This window comes from Podarcis melisellensis (genome assembly GCF_964234715.1).
Source record: "Podarcis melisellensis genome assembly, chromosome: 6".
NCBI classification, from domain to species: domain Eukaryota; kingdom Metazoa; phylum Chordata; class Lepidosauria; order Squamata; family Lacertidae; genus Podarcis; species Podarcis melisellensis.
In genome coordinates this window covers 1,796,004-1,817,805 of record NC_138538.1, presented here as the reverse complement: position 1 = coordinate 1,817,805, position 21,802 = coordinate 1,796,004, and the positions used below count along the sequence as shown (strand labels likewise).

General features: G+C 51.9%; 1 protein-coding gene across 1 annotated transcript in view; it reads left to right on the top strand.

The window, feature by feature from the left end:
- TGM2 (transglutaminase 2) overlaps positions 1–21,405 on the top strand; it is a 62,872-nt gene extending 41,467 nt beyond the window's left edge. The window contains exons 10-13 of the mRNA XM_081916848.1: positions 10,114–10,383; positions 17,143–17,303; positions 18,060–18,196; positions 19,436–21,405. Coding sequence (XP_081772974.1) covers positions 10,114–10,383; positions 17,143–17,303; positions 18,060–18,196; positions 19,436–19,592 — 725 coding nt within the window. The 3' untranslated portion in view covers positions 19,593–21,405. The remainder of the gene's footprint in view (positions 1–10,113; positions 10,384–17,142; positions 17,304–18,059; positions 18,197–19,435) is intronic.
- The last annotated feature ends 397 nt before the right edge of the window (positions 21,406–21,802 follow it).

Here is a 21,802-nt window from a genome sequence, read left to right as displayed (position 1 = left end):
GTCGTCAGCCTCTCGGAGGGAGCAGGATTAGGAGAGAACAGAGAGAGGGGGTTGGAGCAGGGTGTTCAGCCGGAAAGGGTGGAGAGCAGAGCAGGGGGTGGTGTAGCGGTCGAAAGAAAGGTCAGCAGCAACGTACGCGCGCCAAGTTCAAACGTAGAGGCGCGCGGAAGTGGAGAGAGCTCAGAGGAGGAGCCCGGCCCTAAAGCCAGAAAGAGGGGGGAAGAGGCGGCAGAGGATTCAGCCTCAGGCGAGTCACGGAGAGAGGGAACCCAGGGGGGCAGGAAGACCCTGCGGAAAAGAAAGGAGAGGAAGAGGTGGTCTAGAGCCAGGCTATTAAGTTGGTGCGGAAGAGGGGAGGAGTCAGAGGGGACTTCAGCGGTCTAACGTGGCAGACGTACGGCCACAATGCTGAACTGTATGAGAAGCAGAAATCTTCAATAAACTTTTCCTGTAAATAAGCTGCAACGGAGTGAGGTCTCTTGTGAGCTGGGACCAGACCTGGGTGGCCGTGACAGTAAGTCCCCTCTCTCAAAGCAAAAATTTTTTTTTGCGAAGCTCACGAACGGGAGCAGCCATGAGCGCTGAGGAGCAGCTGGTTGCATTGCGGAATCAGGTTACCGCTCTCACATCGGCAGTCATTGCTTCGCAGAAGAAGAATGACGACTTGGAGAAGACGTGCCAGGATTTGCAGGCAAGGTGGGAGCACGCGGACAAGGCGGGGGCCCCAGGATCCAGAGCGGAGGGCATTGCGCTTGGACGGAGGGGGGGTGCCCTAGTTCAGCATTTTAATGGCAACTTGCAAGACTATCCCAATTTCAGAGCGGACGTTGTATATGCACTGCACTTACTCCGTCACGATTTTAAAGATGAGGAGGAGAGAGTGGGGTTCATTGTTTCGCACCTGCATGGGGAGGCCAGGGCTTGGCTACGCAATTTGTGGCGCGAAGATGGACCGGCCCGTCGCGATTCAACTGCGTTCATCAAAGCGATGGATTCTTGTTTTCAATCCTCTGTGGATGTGGACATTGCGCGCCGTCAAATGCACGGGCTGAGGCAGGGGAAAGCGACTGTGCGCCAATACCACTCTAAATTTTTTGCATTGCTCACCGCCTTAGATTGGCCAAAGGACAGTAAACCGGTCAGAGATCTTTTTTGGGAGGGATTGAGCCCCCCCATCAAGGATGAGATCGCTAGGGGGGACAGACCCCAGACCCTAGAAGACGTGGTGCAACGGGCTTTAGCTCTTGGAATTCGACATGAGGGGCGTCCGTGGCATGAGGAGGACGGGCCCCAAGCGCGTGCGCAAGCAAGGACTCTCCCTTTTGGGCACAGGGACTTCAGCCGTGCGCACCCCTCGCCAATGGGGAAGGACAGAGAGGAGCCAATGGAGATTGGTGGTGCTAGGGCTCAGAAGCCATCCCAGAGCCCTGTCCCTGGTGCAGCCAAAGCGAAGCCTCCTAGAGGAACCAGGAAGTGTTACATCTGTGACAGTGCGCACCATATGGCGAAAGAGTGCCCCCAGAGGCTCCAGAAGCACACTGCAGCGCTGGCAACTGTAACAGCAGAGGTGCAACCAGGGGAGCAGCTTCAGGGAAACGACAGTGCCTGGCTGGAAGCAGAGCTACTGGGGCTCAGCCAGGCGGATCTGTAGACAAGCCCCCAGCATCACTGCAGAGCGTGGACCCTTTGCCTCCCAAACCGGCAGTTCTGCTCACAGCAACACTCCAGTTGCCTGATGGGAGACTCCTCGAGGTTCCAATAACGATCGATTCGGGAAGCAACGCCGACTTCATGGGATTGCAGTTCGTTAAGCAGCACAACATGGCGCTCCTGCCTGCAACGACGCCTCTGAACGTGGTCACGGTGGACGGCAGGAAGTTGCTGGGGGGGCAAGTGGTGCAGCAAACCCCTCCCATGATGATGCAGATTGGCAACCATCGAGAGCTTATTAGTTTCAATGTCACCCACTTATCGGACACACCCATCGTGTTAGGCATGAGTTGGCTGGAGAGGCACAGTCCCGCGGTTGCGTGGTACCAGAGGCAGATCAACTTTTGTTCATCGTATTGTGCTCAGCATTGCTTTCAGACCGATCAGGGAGGAGAAGCTGAGCAGCCATTGCATCTGGGTATGGTGCAAACAGTGCCTCACAAGTACCAGGACTTCTTGGAGGTTTTCTGTGAGAAGGAAGCTGACAAGTTGCCGCCTCATAGACCTTACGACTGCGCGATTGATTTAGTGCCAGGGGCGCAATTGCCTGCTGCCAAGCTGTACTCCATGTCGGAGGACGAAATGCAAGAGCTTCGGGAATTCATAGACCATAACCTCAAGCGCGGTTTCATCCAGGAATCTAAAGCAGCGGGAGGCAGCCCTGTTTTCTTTGTGAAGAAGAAGGACACGCCCCAAAAAAGGCTTATAGTGGATTACAGGTTCATCAACAGCTTGACTAAGCCCAAAGCTTTCCCCATGCCCAAGATTGACGACCTTTTAGCGACCGTCAGGAGGGGCAAGATTTTCACCAAGCTGGACCTACGTGGAGCTTACAATCTCATCCGCATCCGGAAAGGAGATGAGTGGAAGACCGCCATGTTCACCCCTCTGGGCACATACGAATACAGAGTCATGCCTTTCGGCCTCCAAAATGGCAGCCACGTTTTTCAAGCATTTATGCACCACGTGCTAGCAGGTCTCCTCTACAAAAAGTGTGTCTGCTTTCTCGACGATATCCTGATTTTCTCGGAATCGCCGGAGGATCACGATAAGGACGTGAGGGAGGTCCTGCAGAGGCTGAAGGAACACAGGCTGTACGCCAAGTTGGAAAAGTGCCAGTTTGATGTCAGAGAGGTTGATTTCCTTGGCTACAAGTTGTCCGACGAGGGACTGGCCATGGACAGGGCTAAGGTTCAAGCGCTGTTGGACTGGAAAAGCCCTCGAAATCGGAAAGAGGTCCAGAGGTTCATCGGCTTTGCCAATTTTTACCGCAAGTTTATTAAAGGTTTTGCGAACGCGACGGCGGCGATCACTGACACCCTCAGTTCCAAGAAGAAGAAGTTCGTCTGGACCGAACAAGCGGAGCGGTCCTTCCGGACGCTTAAGGGTCTTTTCGCCTCCGAAGAGCAGCTGCTCCACGTGAATCCCGGCAGACCCATGCGGGTAGAGACCGATGCGTCGGATAGAGCGGTTGGGGCCGTTCTTTTGCAAGAGGATTCACAAGGCAACTGGCGACCGGGTGCGTTCTACTCCCGGAAGCTCAGCAAGACGGAGCGCAATTATACCATATGGGACAGGGAGTTGTTGGCCATTCATGCAGCTTTCAAAGCGTGGCGACACTTCTTAATAGGAGCCAAGCACACGGTGCAGGTCCGCACGGATCACAAGAACTTAGAGTATTGGCGGACGGCTAAGTTGCAGACCCAGCGACACATGCGCTGGGCGGAGTTCTTTGCGGACTTCGACTTCAAAATAGAATACATCCCAGGAGACTCCAATGTTATTGCAGACGCGCTGTCCCGAAAGCCGCAATACTTGGAGGAAGCAGCTCCAATCGCAGCAAAGCACATTTTCGCACCGCAGGCGTGGACGTGCGCTACCATCGCAGTCGACCTGGACGCGGTGCGACGCGCGTTGCACAGGGATCAGTTTGCACAGTCCAAGATGGAGGAGCTACGCGGAGGGTCGCGACACAACGATGAGTTTCAATTACAAGATGGACTTTTGACTCGTAAGGGTGCCCTTTACGTGCCCACCGACGATCTTCGAGCCAAGGTTCTGCAACAGTTGCATGACGCCCCTAGTGCAGGCCATTTCGGCAAAGAAAAGACGATGGAGTTGGTGGCTAGAGACTTTTGGTGGCCCCAGATGAGAGGAGAGGTGGCGGACTACGTCGCCAGGTGTGATATCTGCCAGAGGTCCAAACCAGTGCACCAGAAGCAGGCGGGATTGCTAGAACCGCTGGAGACACCGCAGCAACCATGGGAGAGGGTAGCGTTGGACTTTGTTACAGACCTGCCCAGCTCCAGAGGTAAGACGGCGGTGTTAGTGGTGGTGGACTTGTTCACCAAGATGGCGCACTTCATCCCTTGTGCCAAGGTGGCGACGGCAGAACAGACCGCAAAGCTCTTCATCGATCACGTCTTCAGAGTGCATGGACTTCCGCAGTCCGTCTTGTCCGACAGGGGGCGCCAGTTTGTTTCCACTTTCTGGCGAAAGCTTCTGGGCATCTTGCACGTCAAAATCAACCTGACATCGGCGAGGCATCCACAAACCAACGGTCAAGCGGAGAGGGTCAACGCGATCATGCAGCAGTACCTGCGGTGCTACGCCAACCAGCGACCTGCGGCGTGGGTGGACTATCTGCCGATGGCTGAATTCGCCTACAACAACACGAAACACGCTTCCACCGGGGTGACGCCTTTCTTCGCGAACAATGGCCGTCATCCCAGAACCTTCCCGAGATTTGCGGCACCAGGAGGGGGGGGGCCTCAAGATGCCGACCAGTTTGCAGCGGAGTTGCAAGAGGTGCACGAGGAGCTGCGGAGACATTTGGAGCTGGCAAAACAGGCGTATAAGGTGCAGGCCGATAAGCACAGGAGGGCGGGAGAGGACATCCAGGTTGGGGACTGGGTGTGGTTAGCAGCCCACGCGATGCCGGCCAGGTCATTGGCCAAGAAGAAGTTAGGACACAGGCAGCTAGGGCCATATCAAGTTGAGGCTAAGATCAATCCGGTGGCTTTTCGTATAGCCCTTCCGGAAGGTTCCAGGGTGCACCCGGTCTTTCATAGGTCGGTGCTCACTCCCTACAAAACCCCACACAGGTTTCAAGAGTCAGGAGCACCCCCAGAGCCACGTAGGAGGGCGCCTGAGAGGGGGGAATCGCCAAGACCAGAACCTCTTAACGAGGTCACAGAGATACTGGACTCGAGATGGGGGGAGGAGGGAGTTGAATATTTTCTCGCCAGGGAGGGCACACCAGCCGCTGCTAATAGTTGGGTGCCAGGCTACGAGTTAGACGAACCCCTTTTGAAAGAAGAGTTCCATGCACTTTTCCCACATAGACCCATGCCAGCTGAGTACTTTGATGACTGGCTTTTCACACCCACATTGTCAGATAGCACGTTCAGGGGTTTCTCTTCCCCCGAGGAAAGGACACCAGAATCAAGCCCGCCCAGGGGATCGTGCTCGGGGGTGGACACGGAAACCCCTTATTGGTGGGAGGAGCAGCCAGAGGAGGAATGGCGTAAGAGGTGGCTGATAGGTCCTTGGCGGGCAGCACCGGAGGAAGTAGCGATGGAAGCAGAGACTGAGAAGCATTTGGGGGAAGAACCCGACTTCGAATACACTTACACAGAACTGCCAGCAGAGAACATTGACGTAGACGACCTGTATCCTGAGCCTACCCCCGAAGAGCCGCAGTTTCCACAACCGGTCCCCGGCGAGCGGGAGGGGGGAAGGGGGGGCTTCGAGGGGGGGATGGATGTCAGGGTTTCTGGGAGAGAGGAGGAGATGACAGAGGAGACGGAGAGCGAGTGGGAGGAGGGGCAGAAGGATGAGGAAGAAGATGACGGAATTCTGAGGGAATCCACGAGTCTGAGCAGCGAGTCAGAGGATTCTCAAAAGGGGGTTACCTTAATCAAGCAAAGGGGAGGAGAAGGGAGAAGCGGAGAGGAGCCCAGTGGAAGACAGAGGAAGCAAGAGACGTCTCAGCCGGAACGGAGTAAAGGGGGTGGAGTCGTCAGCCTCTCGGAGGGAGCAGGATTAGGAGAGAACAGAGAGAGGGGGTTGGAGCAGGGTGTTCAGCCGGAAAGGGTGGAGAGCAGAGCAGGGGGTGGTGTAGCGGTCGAAAGAAAGGTCAGCAGCAACGTACGCGCGCCAAGTTCAAACGTAGAGGCGCGCGGAAGTGGAGAGAGCTCAGAGGAGGAGCCCGGCCCTAAAGCCAGAAAGAGGGGGGAAGAGGCGGCAGAGGATTCAGCCTCAGGCGAGTCACGGAGAGAGGGAACCCAGGGGGGCAGGAAGACCCTGCGGAAAAGAAAGGAGAGGAAGAGGTGGTCTAGAGCCAGGCTATTAAGTTGGTGCGGAAGAGGGGAGGAGTCAGAGGGGACTTCAGCGGTCTAACGTGGCAGACGTACGGCCACAATGCTGAACTGTATGAGAAGCAGAAATCTTCAATAAACTTTTCCTGTAAATAAGCTGCAACGGAGTGAGGTCTCTTGTGAGCTGGGACCAGACCTGGGTGGCCGTGACAGGCATCAAATAACATAAATAAAAAAATAAATAAAATCCTTCCAGTAGCATCTTAGAGACCAACTAAGTTAGTTATTGGACTCTCCTGTATGTGAGTGTCTGAGGGCCCTGCTCCTTCCTGCCACTCACCATCTGGCCTGGGGCGGGGCCTGTAGCCTCATAAAGGACTGCTGGACTCTGCTGCCCGGGAGGACTCTCCTGTATGTGAGTGTATGGGGTCCTGCTCCTTCCTGCCACTCACCATCTGGCCTGGGGCAGGGCCTGACGGGCCTCACTAGGACAGTTGCTGTTACTGCTGGAGGGGTGCAGAGTGCTTTTAAAATGTTTTAAAATTTTTATTTTGAATTTTTTGTATGTGGGGGGGTGGGGTGGGGTGGATGTTTATTGGGCCTGGGAATTTGTTTGATTTTATGTTTTTGTAATTTTTGTAATTTTTATTGTTTTTTGTTTGTATTGTTTTATTTGTGTTGTTGTTGTTGTTGTTTTTTAAAGGGGTTATTTTGTTCTTAAGGGGAGGGGTCAGGGCTGCCGGGGAATGGGCCCCAGCCCACAAAATGGCTGGGATATGTTTCACAGGGGGGAATGCACTGGGACAACCGATCTCAGTGATCACGGGTAGGAGGAGGAGTTACGCTAAGACCAGACCATGTCATTACAGAGGAGGCAGGTTTAGTCGTTGTCTGAGGACTATCCCTGCCTCCGGGTCTTGTCCTGACCGGATGAATACTAGAATCAGCAAGGGATACCCACATGACCTGAAAGTGTTGCTGTGCAATGCCAGGTCAATGATTCATAAGACCACTGCCATCCATGACTTGATCATGGATGGAGGACTTGACCTGGCATGTGTAACAGAGACTTGGTTGGATGAAGCAGATGGGCCTGTCCTTGCCACTGCTTGTCCACCAGGTTTCTCTTACGCACAGCAACCCAGGTCGTGTGGGTGGGGAGGGGGGGTTGCAGTGATTTTTAGGAAGTCATTAGTTTGCACCAGGCGTCCTATTGGGAAGACCCAGTTTTCTGAGTGCATGTTCTGGAAGTTGGGCAATAGGGGCAGTACAGGATTCCTTTTGGTGTACCGACCTCCCCGCTGCACCAAGGATTCCCTGCCCGAGCTGCTTCAGGTCGTGGCGGATGTTCTCCTGGAGACACCTAGCTTGGTCGTCCTAGGGGATTTTAACATCCATGCCGACACGACCTTACAAGGGGCCGCTCGGGACTTCGTGGAAAGCATGGCCTCCATGGGGCTGTCCCTGAATAAGTCTGGCCCAACCCATAGCCGCGGACATGCCTTGGACCTGGTCTTTACCTCTACGGATGTTGGTGATCTGACACTAAGTAAAAGTGAAACGAAAGAAGTGCCATGGTCAGATCACTTCCTGGTGCAACTAGACTTCTCTGCGACCCATCCCCTCTGCAGGGAGGTGGGACCGATTCGGATGGTCCGCCCCCGCCACTTAATGGATCCAAATGGTTTCCAGAGAGTGGTAGGGGATGCTTTATCCCATGTTGATGGCCTTTCAGCCGATTCCCTGGTGGCCCGCTGGAATGTGGAGTTAACCAGGGCTATTGACTGTTTGGCTCCGAAGCGCCCTCTCCGATTGCATGGAGCCCAGAGAGCCCCGTGGTTTTCCACGGATCTGAGGGCAATGAAACAATCGTTGAGACGGCTAGAGCGCCGGTGGCGGATAACTCATTCTGAATCTGACCGGACACAGGTTAGAGCTCAACGTCGAGCCTACCAAGTGGCGATAGCGACGGCGAAGAAGACTTTCTTCACCGCCTCTATTGCATCTGCAGAAAACAGCAGCAGGAGACTCTTTCAGGTGGTTCACAATTTAGCGGAACCACCTGTAACATCGGGGCCCAGTACGGGCCACATGTTCTCCTGCAATGATTTTGCAAATTTTTTTGCAGATAAAATCGCTCAGATTCGGGAAGAAGTAGACTCCACCGTGGGAGCAGGGCCGGGGCGGGAGAGTGCTAGAGTCCTGTCTGGTCAAGTTGTGTGGGATCAATTCCAATCTGTTACCTCCGAGGATGTGGACAGGCTGCTTGGACGAGTGAAGCCAACCACCTGTCTCCTGGATCCTTGCCCATCCTGGCTTATAAAAGCTAGTCGGGAAGGACTGGGCGATGGGCTTCGTGGGGTGGTGAATGCTTCCCTCCGTGAGGGAGCCTTCCCAGACCCGCTGAAAGAGGCGGTTATTAAACCGCTTCTTAAAAAACCATCTTTAGATGCGGCCACGATGGCCAATTATCGCCCAGTCTCAAACCTTCCATTCTTGGGCAAGGTGATTGAGCAAGTGGTTGCTGAACAACTCCAGGCACGCCTGGAAGAAGCGGACCATTTGGATCCCTTCCAGTCGGGATTCAGGCCTGATCATGGGACTGAAAGTGTCTTGGTCACACTGGTTGATGATCTCCGGCGGGCTAGGGACAAAGGTGAGAGCTGTTTCCTAGTTCTGCTGGATCTCTCAGCGGCGTTTGATACCATCAACCATGACATCCTTCTGGACCGTCTTGAGGGGCTGGGAGCTGGGGGCACTGTCATACAGTGGTTCCGCTCCTTCCTCCTGGGCCGTGTTCAGAAAGTGGTGGTGGGGGATGAGTGTTCAGACCCCTGGGCTCTCACTTGTGGGGTGCCTCAGGGTTCTGTCCTCTCCCCCATGCTTTTCAACATCTACATGCAGCCGCTGGGAGGGATCATCAGGAGGTTTGGGCTGGGTGTTCATCAGTATGCAGATGATACCCAGCTCTACCTCTCTTTTAAATCAGAACCAGTGAAGGCGGTGAAGGTCCTGTGTGAGTGTCTGGAAGCGGTTGGAGGATGGATGGCGGCTAACAGATTGAGGTTGAATCCTGACAAGACAGAAGTACTGTTTTTGGGGGACAGGAGGCGGACAGGTGTGGAGGATTCCCTGATCCTGAATGGGGTAACTGTGCCCCTGAAGGACCAGGTGCGCAGCCTGGGAGTCATTTTGGACTCACAGCTGTCCATGGAGGCACAGGTCAAATCTGTATCCAGGGCAGCTGTTTACCAGCTCCATCTGGTACGTAGGCTGAGACCCTATCTGCCTGCGGACTGTCTCGCCAGAGTGGTACATGCTCTGGTTATCTCCCGCTTGGACTACTGCAATGCGCTCTACGTGGGGCTACCTTTGAAGGTGACCCGGAAACTACAACTAATCCAGAATGCGGCAGCTAGACTGGTGACTGGGAGCGGCCGCCGAGACCATATAACACCGGTCTTGAAAGACCTACATTGGCTCCCAGTATGTTTCCGAGCACAATTCAAAGTGTTGGTGCTGACCTTTAAAGCCCTAAATGGCCTCGGTCCAGTATATCTGAAGGAGCGTCTCCTCCCCCATCGTTCTGCCCGGACACTGAGGTCCAGCTCCAAGGGCCTCCTGGCGGTTCCCTCACTGCGAGAGGCCAAGTTACAGGGAACCAGGCAGAGGGCCTTCTCGGTAGTGGCGCCCGCCCTGTGGAACGCCCTCCCATCAGATGTCAAAGCGATAAACAACTACCTGACATTCAGAAGACATCTGAAGGCAGCCCTGTTTAGGGAAGTTTTTAATATGTGACATTTTAGTGTATTGTTCATCTCTGTTGGAAGCCGCCCAGAGTGGCTGGGGAAACCCAGCCAGATGGGCGGGGTACAAATAATAAATTATTATTATTATTATTATTATTATTATTATTATTATTATTATTGGTATGAGCTTTTGTGTGCATGCACATTTGGTATCTGATACCAATAACTGGGACCTCTAAACTGCAGTTATTCATGGACCTTAAGGTCCTCTGCGGGGCAGACCAGGAGAGGCTGTCCTGTAGGTACCTTAGTTGTTCCTGCTTCCATTTTTGCAGACTCAGAGGAGGAGAGGTCCGTCTTTGAGAAGGCGAAGCACCAGAAGGTCTACCCGTCATCAGAAGAGGGCTTGAAAGTCAAAATCAAGGCCTCCGAGGGAATGAACAATGGGTGCGACTTTGACGTCTTTGCCGTCATCAACAACAACACGGACACCGAGCGCCGATGCCGGCTTATGTTTGGCGCCCGGACCGTCACCTACAACGGGACACTGGGGCCCGAATGCGGGAGCAAAGACCTGCTCAACGTCAACCTGGAGCCCTACGCAGGTAAAGAGAGATGAGAGCAGGTGATCTATCTGCCTTCTCCATCTCCTAATCCTATGGACCCATGAAGAGTCCCGTAGTTTGGTCAAACTCATGCTGGTAGCTTCGAGAACAGTGTCCCACCATCTCGTCCTCTGTCCTCCCCTTCTCCTTGTGCCCTCCATCTTTCCCAACATCAGGGTCTTTTCCAGGGAGTCTTCTCATGAGGTGGCCAAAGTATTGGAGCCTCAGCTTCAGGATCTGTCCTTCCAGTGAGCACTCAGGGCTGATTTCCTTCAGAATAGAGAAGTTTGATCTTCTTGCAGTCCATGGGACTCTCAAGAGTCTCCTCCAGCACCATAATTCAAAAGCATCAATTCAGGAATCTGGTGAGGGAGTTCAAGAATCTCGTGGGGGAGAGCCTGAACCATTTCCCTCCCCATGAACCTCCCCCTCAGAGTCGTGGGGCTGGGGAAAGAGGGAGCAACCCCTGGCCCCGAGAACATGGCTTGGATCCCAGGAGTCTGGAAGCAGAGCAGCTTCTGCTGCACTTTCAGCTTTGAGTGGAACAGCAACGACTGGCTGTTGTGCTGTTTCTCCATCCTTTCTTTGGAGGCAGCAGACAGAGGATTTGCAAGCCTCCTGCTGAGCAGGGCCCAGCGGCCTTTGCTCCCCTCTCCAGTCCCTTTCTGGGTTGCAAGCTTTCCCTTTCCTCCCCTGCCCCTCTGTTGCTCCACTTCTCCTCCAGTTGAGATGGCTTCCCTTCAGCCCAGCTGTTCCACATCAGTCTGTGACCTCCTTGCGCCCCCAGCTCCACTTCTCCTTGTTTAGCATTCCTGCTGCGCTTCAGGAGTGACGGAATGGAAATGATCTGCATCAAGCGCCCAGACCTTCTCCTTCTCCTTCTCCTTCTCCTTCTCCTTCTCCTTCTCCTTCTCCTTCTCCTTCTCCTTCTCCTTCTCCTTCTCCTTCTTCTCCTTCTCCTCCTCCTCCTCCTCCTCCTCCTCCTCCTCCCCCTCCCCTCCCCTCCCCCTCCCACCTCCTCCTCCTCACCACAAGAGGAAGCACCAATGGGGAGCGGCTGCCTGGGCATCCCTATCTCCTGGCCGCAACATCACCTCCACCGCAGCAGACATCTCCAGATGTTGGAGGGGCTTTTTGCCCATGGCAGCACCTAAATCTTTGGCGTTGCACTTTCAGCTCTCCGCATCTCTGGTTAGAGCAGGTGGTTAGGACCCTCTAGACCAGCGGTTCTCAAACTGTGGGTCCCCAGATGTTGTTGGACTACAACACCCATCATCCCTGAGCTCTGGCCTTGCTAGCTAGGGGTGATGGGAGTTGTGGTGCAACAACATCTGGGGACCCACAGGTTGAGAAAGGCTGCTCTAGATCATGGGTAGGCAAACTAAGGCCCGGGGGCCGGATCCGGCACAACCGCCTTCTCAATCCAGTCCGTGGATGTTCCGGGAATCAGCATGTTTTTACATGAGTAGAATGGGTCCTTTTATTTCAAATGCATCTCTGGGTTATTTGTGGGGCACAGGAATTCGTGCATTTCCCCCCCCCAAAAAAAATATAGTCTGGCCCCCCACAAGGTCTGCGGGACTGTGGGCCGGCCCCCTACTGAAAACGTTTGCTGGCCCCTGCTCTAGATCTCCTTGGACTACAACTTCCATCCTTCTTCCTAGCCACTGACCATGCTAGGTGCTGGGCCTGCTGGGATTTGGAGTCCTCCCACGTCTGGGGGGTCCACAGGGCTGCCACCCCTGAGCAAGGCTGGAGGGAGCCTCTCTTTCCCAGCTGGCAACCTGAGACATCTCTTGGCAACTCCACCAGGCCATCCTAGGATGGAATTGGAGAGGGTGGCATCGTCTCCTGGTTTTGAGCAGACACACAAATGCTTGTGCATTCTTGTGAGCTGCTTGTCGCTTGGCTCACGCCTCTTGGCTCCCGTCCTGTGGATTTTGGCACCAGGGCCTGGATTCAGATCCTGAGGACCCAGAGTAAGTGGAAGGGGATCATTGCACTCTGAGCAGGCAATTTCCTGCCCTTTGTGCCTCCTCCAAGTGAGCAGCTGCTATTCCTTTCAGCCCATTTATATAACAGCACCTGAAAGGCGGGGTTTGGGTGGTGGGTTTCTAGCAAACAATGGGCCTTGCAGTGCTGGGGCTGGTGGAGTTAGGTTCCTTCCAAATTGCATACCTTCGCAGAGGCAAAACCGCTGAGATAAACAGCCCTTCCGGAGATGGAGACTGGCGTGAGTCTTGGCTTCCTGCCCCAAGGGAGAGAGAAGAGCTTGTTTGCTTTGAACCCGGTCCAAGATTGTCACTGTGCATTCATGCAGAGGGTGTGTCAGCACAGGAGTTTTCGCTGGCTTCCTGGTGCCTGGGAGCGTGGGGCTAAGAATCAAGGCGATGGGTGTTCTTTGATTGGAGCCTTTTAAGCGGAGGTGGCCGTCCATCAGGGATTCTTTAGCTGTGATTTTTTGCATTGCAGGGGGTTGAACCTTTGGGTTCCCCCAACTCTGTAATCCCATGAAACAGCTGGACTGGTTCTTCAAATTGGTGGATCTGGCTATGCACTGAGTGACACTCCGGCGGGAGTATGGCCTCACCTTCTCTTTCGTAGAACCATAGAACTCTCTAGTGGCAATCACAAAACGCCTGACAGATGGCCCTCCACCCTCTGCTTTGAAATCTCCAAGGAGGGAGAGTCCGCCACCTCCTGAGGGAGTCTGTTGAACTGTTGAACAGCTCTTACTGTTGGAAAGTTCCTCCTCATGTTTAGTCAGAATCTCCTTTTCTGTGATTTGAAGCCATTGGTTCAAGTTCTGCCATCCAGAGCAGGAGATAACAAGTTGGTTCCATCTTCCATGGGGCAGCCCTTGAGATATTTGAAAATGGCTATCATATCCCCTCTAAGCCTTTCCTTCTCCAGGCTAAAATACCCACCTCCACAGGGCATGTTCAGCAGTGCCTAGGAGAGGCAGAGGGGCCCTTTACTAAAGAAAAACCAGCTGTGTTTTTCCTCCTCCCTCCAGATACCCTTTTCTTTTGTGCCATGTGCCTTTTAGATCATAAGCAGGGATGCTCTGCGAACATTTGCAGACAGTGCAGAGAGCCTTTTTTCTGGCTGAAGAGCAAGATGAAAATGCTACGAATAAAAGAGGCAGGCTCTGTCTCGTTCAGCTCCCTCTCTCCCCCACCCCTGCACCCATGGTCAGCCAGATTGCCCCAGGAAGCCCCTAAATAAACCATGCAAGCCAGAACCTTTCCCCCTCCTTCTCTTGCATTAAGAAAGCCTTTCCACCCTGGAGACTTCCTCTTGCTTCAGCTGACAGGCCTAAGCCAGAATGCTCATTTGCATTACAAATGCCGTCCCTCACTTCCAGACAAACAGCAAGAATTTGGAGGTGAGCAGCAAGGGAGGCTAGCTTCCTGGGTGAAAACACCCACAGCCTGAGCACCAAATGGTTGACAACCATTTGGAAGGGAACGCAGAGACACGTTGAGGCGAAGCGCAGGCTGTCATTCAGCGCCCAAGACTGCTCAGGCAGGAATGTAGCTGTTTGGCAGAAATCCACCTTAGGGTCATTGATGGAGCATCGATGTAAGGACCAGTGGTGAGAGCCACACAGACCCCTGAGAAGCTGCGACAATCTGGGTCGCTTGCGCTTCCGAGTTGCCCTGAGGCTCCGTCTTGCTGGATATCTCCAAGCTGTGGTATTTTGGGTGTATTTCCACCCTTTGGGGACCCCCAGAGCCTCTATGCTTGCAGAGGTTAAAACCTGGGCTGCTCCCAGGCTGCTGCTATTTTGCAAGCAGGGCTTGGATCTTGTCCCAAATAACTCAGGTTTGCTGTTCCAGTGGATTCGGTGCTTTGGCACAACAAGCCCATTTTCCTTTAAAAAATGACCCTTTGCGGTGAGGAAATTAATGGGGAAATTCAGCGTGGGAGAACAATGGCTTGGTACAGCGGAGTTTAACCTCCCTTCAAATAGGTCGGGATGACAGCTCAGTAAACCGGTTATCTGGGAGTGACCTTGGCCAGCTCACGGATCCTCTTTGGAAAGACATGATAGAAACTTATAAAATTACTCTCGGCACGGGGAAACTGGATCGAGAAGAGTTTTCCTCCCCCTCTGCTGACACTGGAACTCATGAGCATCCAAGTGAAGTGGAATGTTCAGGGCAGATAAAAGAAAGTCCTTCTTTGTGCAGCGCAGTGTTAAACTATGGGACTCCTTGCCACAGGAGACGGTGATGGCTGTTAACCAAGATGGCTTTAAAATAGGACTGGACAAATTCATATAGGAGAACGCTATCAATGGATATTGGCCACAGCTGGAGGCAGCCATGCTTCTGAACGCCAGGAGAGTTGCTCTTATGGTCAGGTCCTGCTTGATGGTATCCCAGAATGGGCATCTGGTCAGTCACTGCGAGAGCAGGATGCAGGACTGGATGGGACACTGGCCTGATCCAGCAGGCCCTTCTTATACAGTGGTACCTCTGGATGCGAACGGGATCCGTTCTGGAGCCCCGTTCGCATCCTGAATAGAACGTAAGACGCAACTTCGTGTCTGCTTGTGCGCGGGTTGCATTTTGCCACTTCTGCGCATGCGCGTGATGTCATTTTGAGCGTCTGCACATGCACGAGCAGCGAAACCCGGAAATAACACACTCAGTTACTTCCGGGTCGCCGTGGAGCGTAACCTGAAAACGCTCAACCTGAAGCACATTTAACCCGAGGTATGACTGTATTCTTGACTCCTGGGGGAATTGTCCAAATGCCATCTCCATGTCTGAACGCATTAAATGGTGTGTCCTATTTGCATCCTATTAATACCCCAGAGTTTTTGTCCTCTCCAAGTTTTCCATTTCAGCTGCAATTCTGAATTATAGAATCAGAAAGCTGAAGAAGCAAGGCATGGGAACTACAGCAGAAAAAGCAATCTCTCTCTCTCTCTCTCTCTCTCTCTCTCTCTCTCTCTCTCTCTCTCTCTCTGCATTCTTTCATTAAGAAGTGACGTGTTTTCTTCCAGAGCTGGGAAGGAATCCGATATGCTTTGATCCAACACTTTCTGATGGTGCTCTAGCATTTTACGTGCACCAGAAACCTTTTACAAGTGCAACTTCCACTTGACCCGCCTGCATTAACTGGGCCTTATCTTAAAGGCCCTTGCCATTGGGCAGACTTTGGAAGAGATTTAGAAACAAAAACCCACAAGATCCCTAAAGGGGGAAACTCTGCAAGACTTGGAGGCAGAGGCCAAGCGTAAACCCAGAGTCTTGGCCAAATGCATCCTAGGGCAGCTAATTTGCGTCTGGCCCCCTGCTGGACACAGCTGGGTTTGGGGAGCCGTCATGGCTTTGAAGTGCACCAAGATGTCTATTGCATTGAGGGCCAAAGAGAGATCAGGACAGGTGCATGGCTGTCACTCAACGCAGCAGCAGGAGACCCACATCCATGCCCCTCCCCAAATTGTTGTTCTTTGTTGTTTAGTCATTTAGTCGTGTCCGACTCTTTGTGACCCCCTGGACCAGAGCACACCAGGCCCTCCTGTCTTCCACTGCCTCCCGCAGTTTGGTCAAACGCATGCTGGTAGCTTCGAGAACACTGTCCCACCATCTCGTCCTCTGTAGTCCCCTTCTCCTTCTGCCCTCCATCTTCCCCAACATCAGGGTCTTTTCCGGGGAGTCTTCTCTTCTCATGAGGTGGCCAAAGTCTTGGAGCCTCAGCTTCAGGATCTGTCCTTCCAGTGAGCACTCAGGGCTGATTTCCTTCAGAATGGAGAGGTTTGATCTTCTTGCAGGTGATCAGCCTTCTTAATGGTCCAGCTCTCACTTCCGTACATCACTAGTGGGAAAACCATAGCTTTAACTATACGGACCTTTGTTGGCAAGGTAATGACTCTGCTTTTTAAGATGCTGTCTAGGTTTGTCATTGCTTTTCTCCCAAGGAGCAGGCGACAGTACTAAACTTGGTGTGCCATTGGACTGGCTCAGTAGAGGGCAACTTTCTATGTTTGGAGGGGGAACAGAAGAACTCATGAGTGAGAAATCGGGCCCTCAAATTTCAGTGGCACCTTGTACGGTGCTAAAATTCAGCACCCCCGCTACCCTAAAACCGCCCCTGCGACTGCATATGACCTCCAAGGTCAGGGTCCAACATGCTTTGGAGAATATCAGCCCGAGAGGGCGATGGCCCTCGTCTCCCGCTTGTGGGTCTCCCAGAGACATCTGGTGGTCCACAATGAGACAAAGGATGCTGGCTGAGATAGACCAATGGCATGGGGAACCTTCGGACAGCCTGATGTCAGTGGATTTCAGCTCCCAGAAGCCCCAGCAAGCACGGCCAATGGTCAGGGATGATGGGAGATGGGAGCAACATCTGGAAGGCCAGAGGTTCCCCACACCTGAGAGAGGCTCTCCCTATGTTCTGAAGGAGATATGAGGCTGATGCCCTCAACCCATGTGCATATGGGATGGTTTTTGTATGTGATGCTGCGTTCAGAATGCTTTCTCCCTCCTGTGGTTATGTGGCTGGTTTCTCCCAGCTGTGGTTCCATTCAGCGGTCAACTAGGTATGTGCAAGAGACAGACCCATTGCCTCATGCTGTTTTTACATGATGTTGTGGAATCTTCTTAAAACTGGAGGAGATCCAAGGAGTCTGGATTCCGTCTTTGGCAAAGCTCATGTTCTTTCTTCTTCTTCTTCTTCTTCTTCTTCTTCTTCTTCTTCTTCTTCTTCTTCTTCTTCTTCTTCTTCTTCCTTCCTCTCCAGAGAGGGTCGTCCCCTTGCGCATCCTCTACGAGAAGTACGGCGACTGCCTGACGCAGGACAATATGATCAAGGTGATGGCTCTCCTGAAGGAGCACGAGACCAACGAGATCGTCCTTGAGTCCAGGAACATCTATGTCAAAAACCCAGATATCAAAGTCCGGGTAAGGCAAATTTGCATGGGCGTTTTGTGGCTGCTTCTGGGAAGTGCGTGCCCTGGGCGTAATCACATTGTAGAGTTGGAAGGGGTCAGAATGTTCATCTAGGTTCTGGGGAGAGAGAGAAAGACAGACAGACAGATGTTGAGTCCAGACCGTGCAGCTTAATGAAATTCTGCTAGGGACATGTGTGGTTCTTCTGTGTTTGCAAGAGAGAATGACAGCGTATCACATAAGAAGGATCTTGCTGTTAGAAGCTATTGTAGGGGAAGAGAGAAGGAAGTTAGAAGAAAGAAGGATGTATTGTCATATATGGACATAGTTTCTCCCACGCTTATAGGTGCATAAATGTTTGTTTGTTTTTTATAATAATTTTTATTAAGGATTTTACATTACAAAAATTAAAAAAACAGAAAAAAGAAAAAATATCCAACAAAAATTGTTAAAAACAATCAATCTTTCCACCTCCTTATTTTTCATTTACTTGTTTCTCGGATCTCCTCATACCAGCCTTTTTTGTATTCCAAATCAAATTATTAATTCAACAATTTCTTTCCCTCTTTTTGTTAGGTGCATAAATGTTTGTGCTGTTTTCATAGTTGTCCCGCTGCTCATCAACTCCTTGTTGGCTGAGCATGTCCTGTTTTGTTGACCCCTGGAATCTGGGTTTTATGGGCCTCCAGGCTGAACCCAAAGGGTATTGGGCATTGAACCCCAATATTTCCCCATCAGGCTGAGCTTTCTCCTCTTTTCCAAATGCAGATCTTGGGGGAGCCAGTTCAGAAGCGGAGGCTGGTGGCCGAGCTGACGTTGAAGAACCCCCTTCCGACCCCCCTGAATGGCTGCCTCTTCGCCGTCGAGGGTGCCGGCCTGACAGAAGGACAGAAGATCCAGGAGCTGTGAGTTTTCCCCAACCACATCTTCTGGTTCTCAATGCCAACACTTCCAAGACGCAAACAAGGGCTGTTTGTGCCCAATTCAGTTGTGGAAGGGGGAAAGGCTTAATTCTGCAAGCAGAGCAGACTTTGGATGTTCCAGGAGTTGCAGTGCTATGAGAGAGGGAGAAGAACTTTTCTCAAACCAACCATGCATAATTTCACAAATGTCTATCGTGTCACTTCTTGCTGGCCTTTTGGCTCAGCTAAGAAGCCTGAAAAACGGCAGCCTTCCTTTGTAGGGAAGTGGTTCTGATCCCTTAGACCATTGGATCATTACAAAAGGAAGTGAATATAAAACTACCGGCATCATGATGTCATTCTACAAATCTATGATGCAACCACATTTGCAGTACAGTCGTACATTGGATCCCGAATGTTTTGGCTCCTGAACACTGCAAACCTGCAAGTGAGCATTCCAATTTGTGAACGTTCTTTGGAACCCGAATGTCCGACACGACTTTCACAGCTTCTGATTGGCTACAGGAGCTTCCTGTAGGCAATCAGAAGCTGTGCCTTGGTTTCTGAATGTTTTGGAAGTCAAACGGACTTGCGGAACGGATTCCGTTTGACTTCCAGGGTACGACTGTACTGTGTGACGTTCTGGTCACCTTGCCTCAGAAAGGATATTGCCACCAGAATTTTTCCTCCCTCTCTCAGAACTGTGGAACGTGTGGACTTTCAAGGAAACTTATTTCAGGACAGATAAAATTCTTCTTGCAGTGCAAAGTTAAACTATGGTACTCATTCCCACCAGATTAGATAACTTCGTGGAGGAGGAAAGGGTTATTGGGCTCCTAGCTGTGAGGGCTGTTGGAAGCCGCCCAGAGTGGCTGGGGAAGCCTAGCCAAATAATAATAATAATAATAATAATAATAATAATAATAATAATAATAATAATTTATTTATAGCCCGCCTTCCCCAGCCAAAGCCAGGCTCAGAGTGGCTAACAGTAAAATAATACAGATGGGCAGGGTATAAATAATAAATTTATTATTGTTATTGTTATTGTTATTGTTATTATTTTGCCTCCACGCTCAGAGGCAGCAATGCTTCTGAATATGGGTTGATGGAAACTCTGGGAAGGGAAAGGGCTCTTGTGTTGATGTTCTGCTGGACTCGCTGGGCCCTGGGCCTGGTCCAGCGGACTCTTCTGATGACCGTAGGTTGACCTCGTGTGACCCCCTTCCCCTCTCTCCGCAGGGACAGCCCCGTCGGGCCAGGTGAGGACGCCAAGGTGAGGGTGGAGTTCGTGCCCCGCCAGTCGGGCCTGAGGAAGCTGGTGGTGGATTTCGAGAGCGACAAGCTGAAGGGGGTGAAGGGCTACCGGAACGTCATCATCGCCCCTCTGCCCAAATGATGTGCCGCCCTGCGCTGCCCAGAAGGGAAGAGGGTTGCTTTGCTGGCCTGGCCTGAAATCCATCGCCTGAGCCACCTCTTTAGAAAGACGGGGGATTCCGGCAGCAACGGGGACCCTGGAAAACTCCCCCAGTGTACACTCAAATGTGACAATATTGCAAGGAGCCATCACCCCCAACTGCTTCTTTACCAAGGAGCCGAAATTTGGTCCCAGCTAGACCCTCCCCTGCAATAAAAAAAGATATATTTTTTGTGGCTTTTTCAAAGAATCGTAGTTAGAATTGACCTCCAGAGGTCATCTGGTCCTACCCCCTGCAATGCAGGAATCACGGCTGAAGAATCCCAGTTGGAAAACCTCCAGTGGACTCTAGAAAGTTCCTCCTTATTTGCGCACACAGCAGAAATGTGTCGCTTCGGGCTACAGGCGGGCCAGGTACTTTTTGAGAGTTCCCCCGTGAAAAACGACGTCACACGCAAAACTCCTCCCTGCAGCGTCTGGCAAGTTTGCAGACTCCCTGGCCTGCTGGTTTTCTGTCTTCAAGGGAATTGGGGCAATAAATAAAGCTCCGTCCTTCCACCTCAGGAGGACTTGAACCCCTTATCTCCCCTCCGTCTGCTGTGTCCGTAAGACAGGAATATCTCCTGCCCAGAAATGGGTGGCCCTTAATGTCCAGCTGTCTGCGGCCCCAACAAAATGTGACATGCCCTTCCCCGAAGTCGTTTATGCTGGGGAGAGGGACACAAATATTGTAAGCTGCTTGCTGCATCATGCCAAAAAGAAAGAAAATATTATATATCTAGATTCTGGCACCAGCAGCCACCAGAAATGTATGGCAGCAAGTACAGACTTCTGCTACGCCAGTCCTGAAAGACCCACCTAATCCGGCATCCTGTTCTCACAGTGATCATCAAATGCCTCTATTGGGAAACCTGCAAGCGGGATTCGAACACAGAACCCCTCTCCACTCCCACAAGTAGCCATCAATAGTCTCCTCCCCCTCCATGAATTTGCCCCGCCCTCTTTTAAAGTTGGCCCCTGCCTACGGTGGGAGGGAGTTCCGCAGTTTAAGCGTTCACCAAAGTCCAGGATTTCACATTGATGGCACAAGCGCTTTCTCTAAAAACTGTAGCGAGCGGAGTTTTATTTCACGTTTGAAACCAGGGAATATCTGGCTGGGTGGGACAGGAGAAGGACTCAGAAGAAGGAGTCTGCCAACGACCGTCAGATAAACAGAGACGTCAAAGTCACTCAGCGTTGCCAAGGCAGATGCTGGCCAGAGACACCAGCTCTTCTTGTGCTCAAGAGCACCAGCCTCAAATCCTTTCCCTGGGCCATCTTTAAGTATTTAGCCGAAGAAACAAACTCTCTGTGTTCGTTAGAAGGCACGGCAGGGGAAAAAAATGAAATTGAGAGCCAGGACTGTGGAGAAGGCAGGCAGGCAGAGAAAGCAGCTTTCTTACCCCTTCCAGTGCGGTTTCTGGGGAACAGAAAGACGAGCACAATTTCTTGGTGGAGGCATTTCTTGCTAAGAAGCTCCCAGGTCCACACTTTGGAGAAAGATTCATTTATTTTTTTAAAAGCTGGCCCAAGAAACAAAGGGCATAATAATGTGAGCAATGTAACATGTACATAGATATATTTGCGTACCGTGATGCTATGCGTAATCTCAAATGTGCGGAGGAGAAGGTGGTTTGCTGGCTTCGCTTGAGCCTTTCTAGCTGACGCTCGCGGCAAATGCTGTGTTCTCAGAGCCAAGTATTTCACCCATGGAACTATGCAATCACTGAATAAAGAGTTAATTTTTCACCTTCAAGATTTCTCTGGAGCGCTTTCCTCTCCTTCCCTCCACCATAAATGACTTCCTTGCTACTCTACATGGGGCTGGGTGTGTGTGTGTGTGTTTTTCTAGGGGGGTAACTCAAATAATTTCAGACCCTCATGAGTGTCCCTATTATCCAGCGACAGTCCCAGATTTATAGAAGCCCTCCAAATTTCTGACTTGATCCTGGAATGTCCTGCTTTTCCTTAGGACATCCCTATTTTCATCGGAGACATGTTGGAAGGTATGGTGTTAATAATGACAACAACAACAATAATTTATTTGTACCCTGCCCATCTGACTGTGTTGTCCCAGCCACTCTGGGTGGATTCCAGCAGAAATAAAAACATAATAAAACATGAAACACTAAAAAGCTTCCCTATACAGGTGT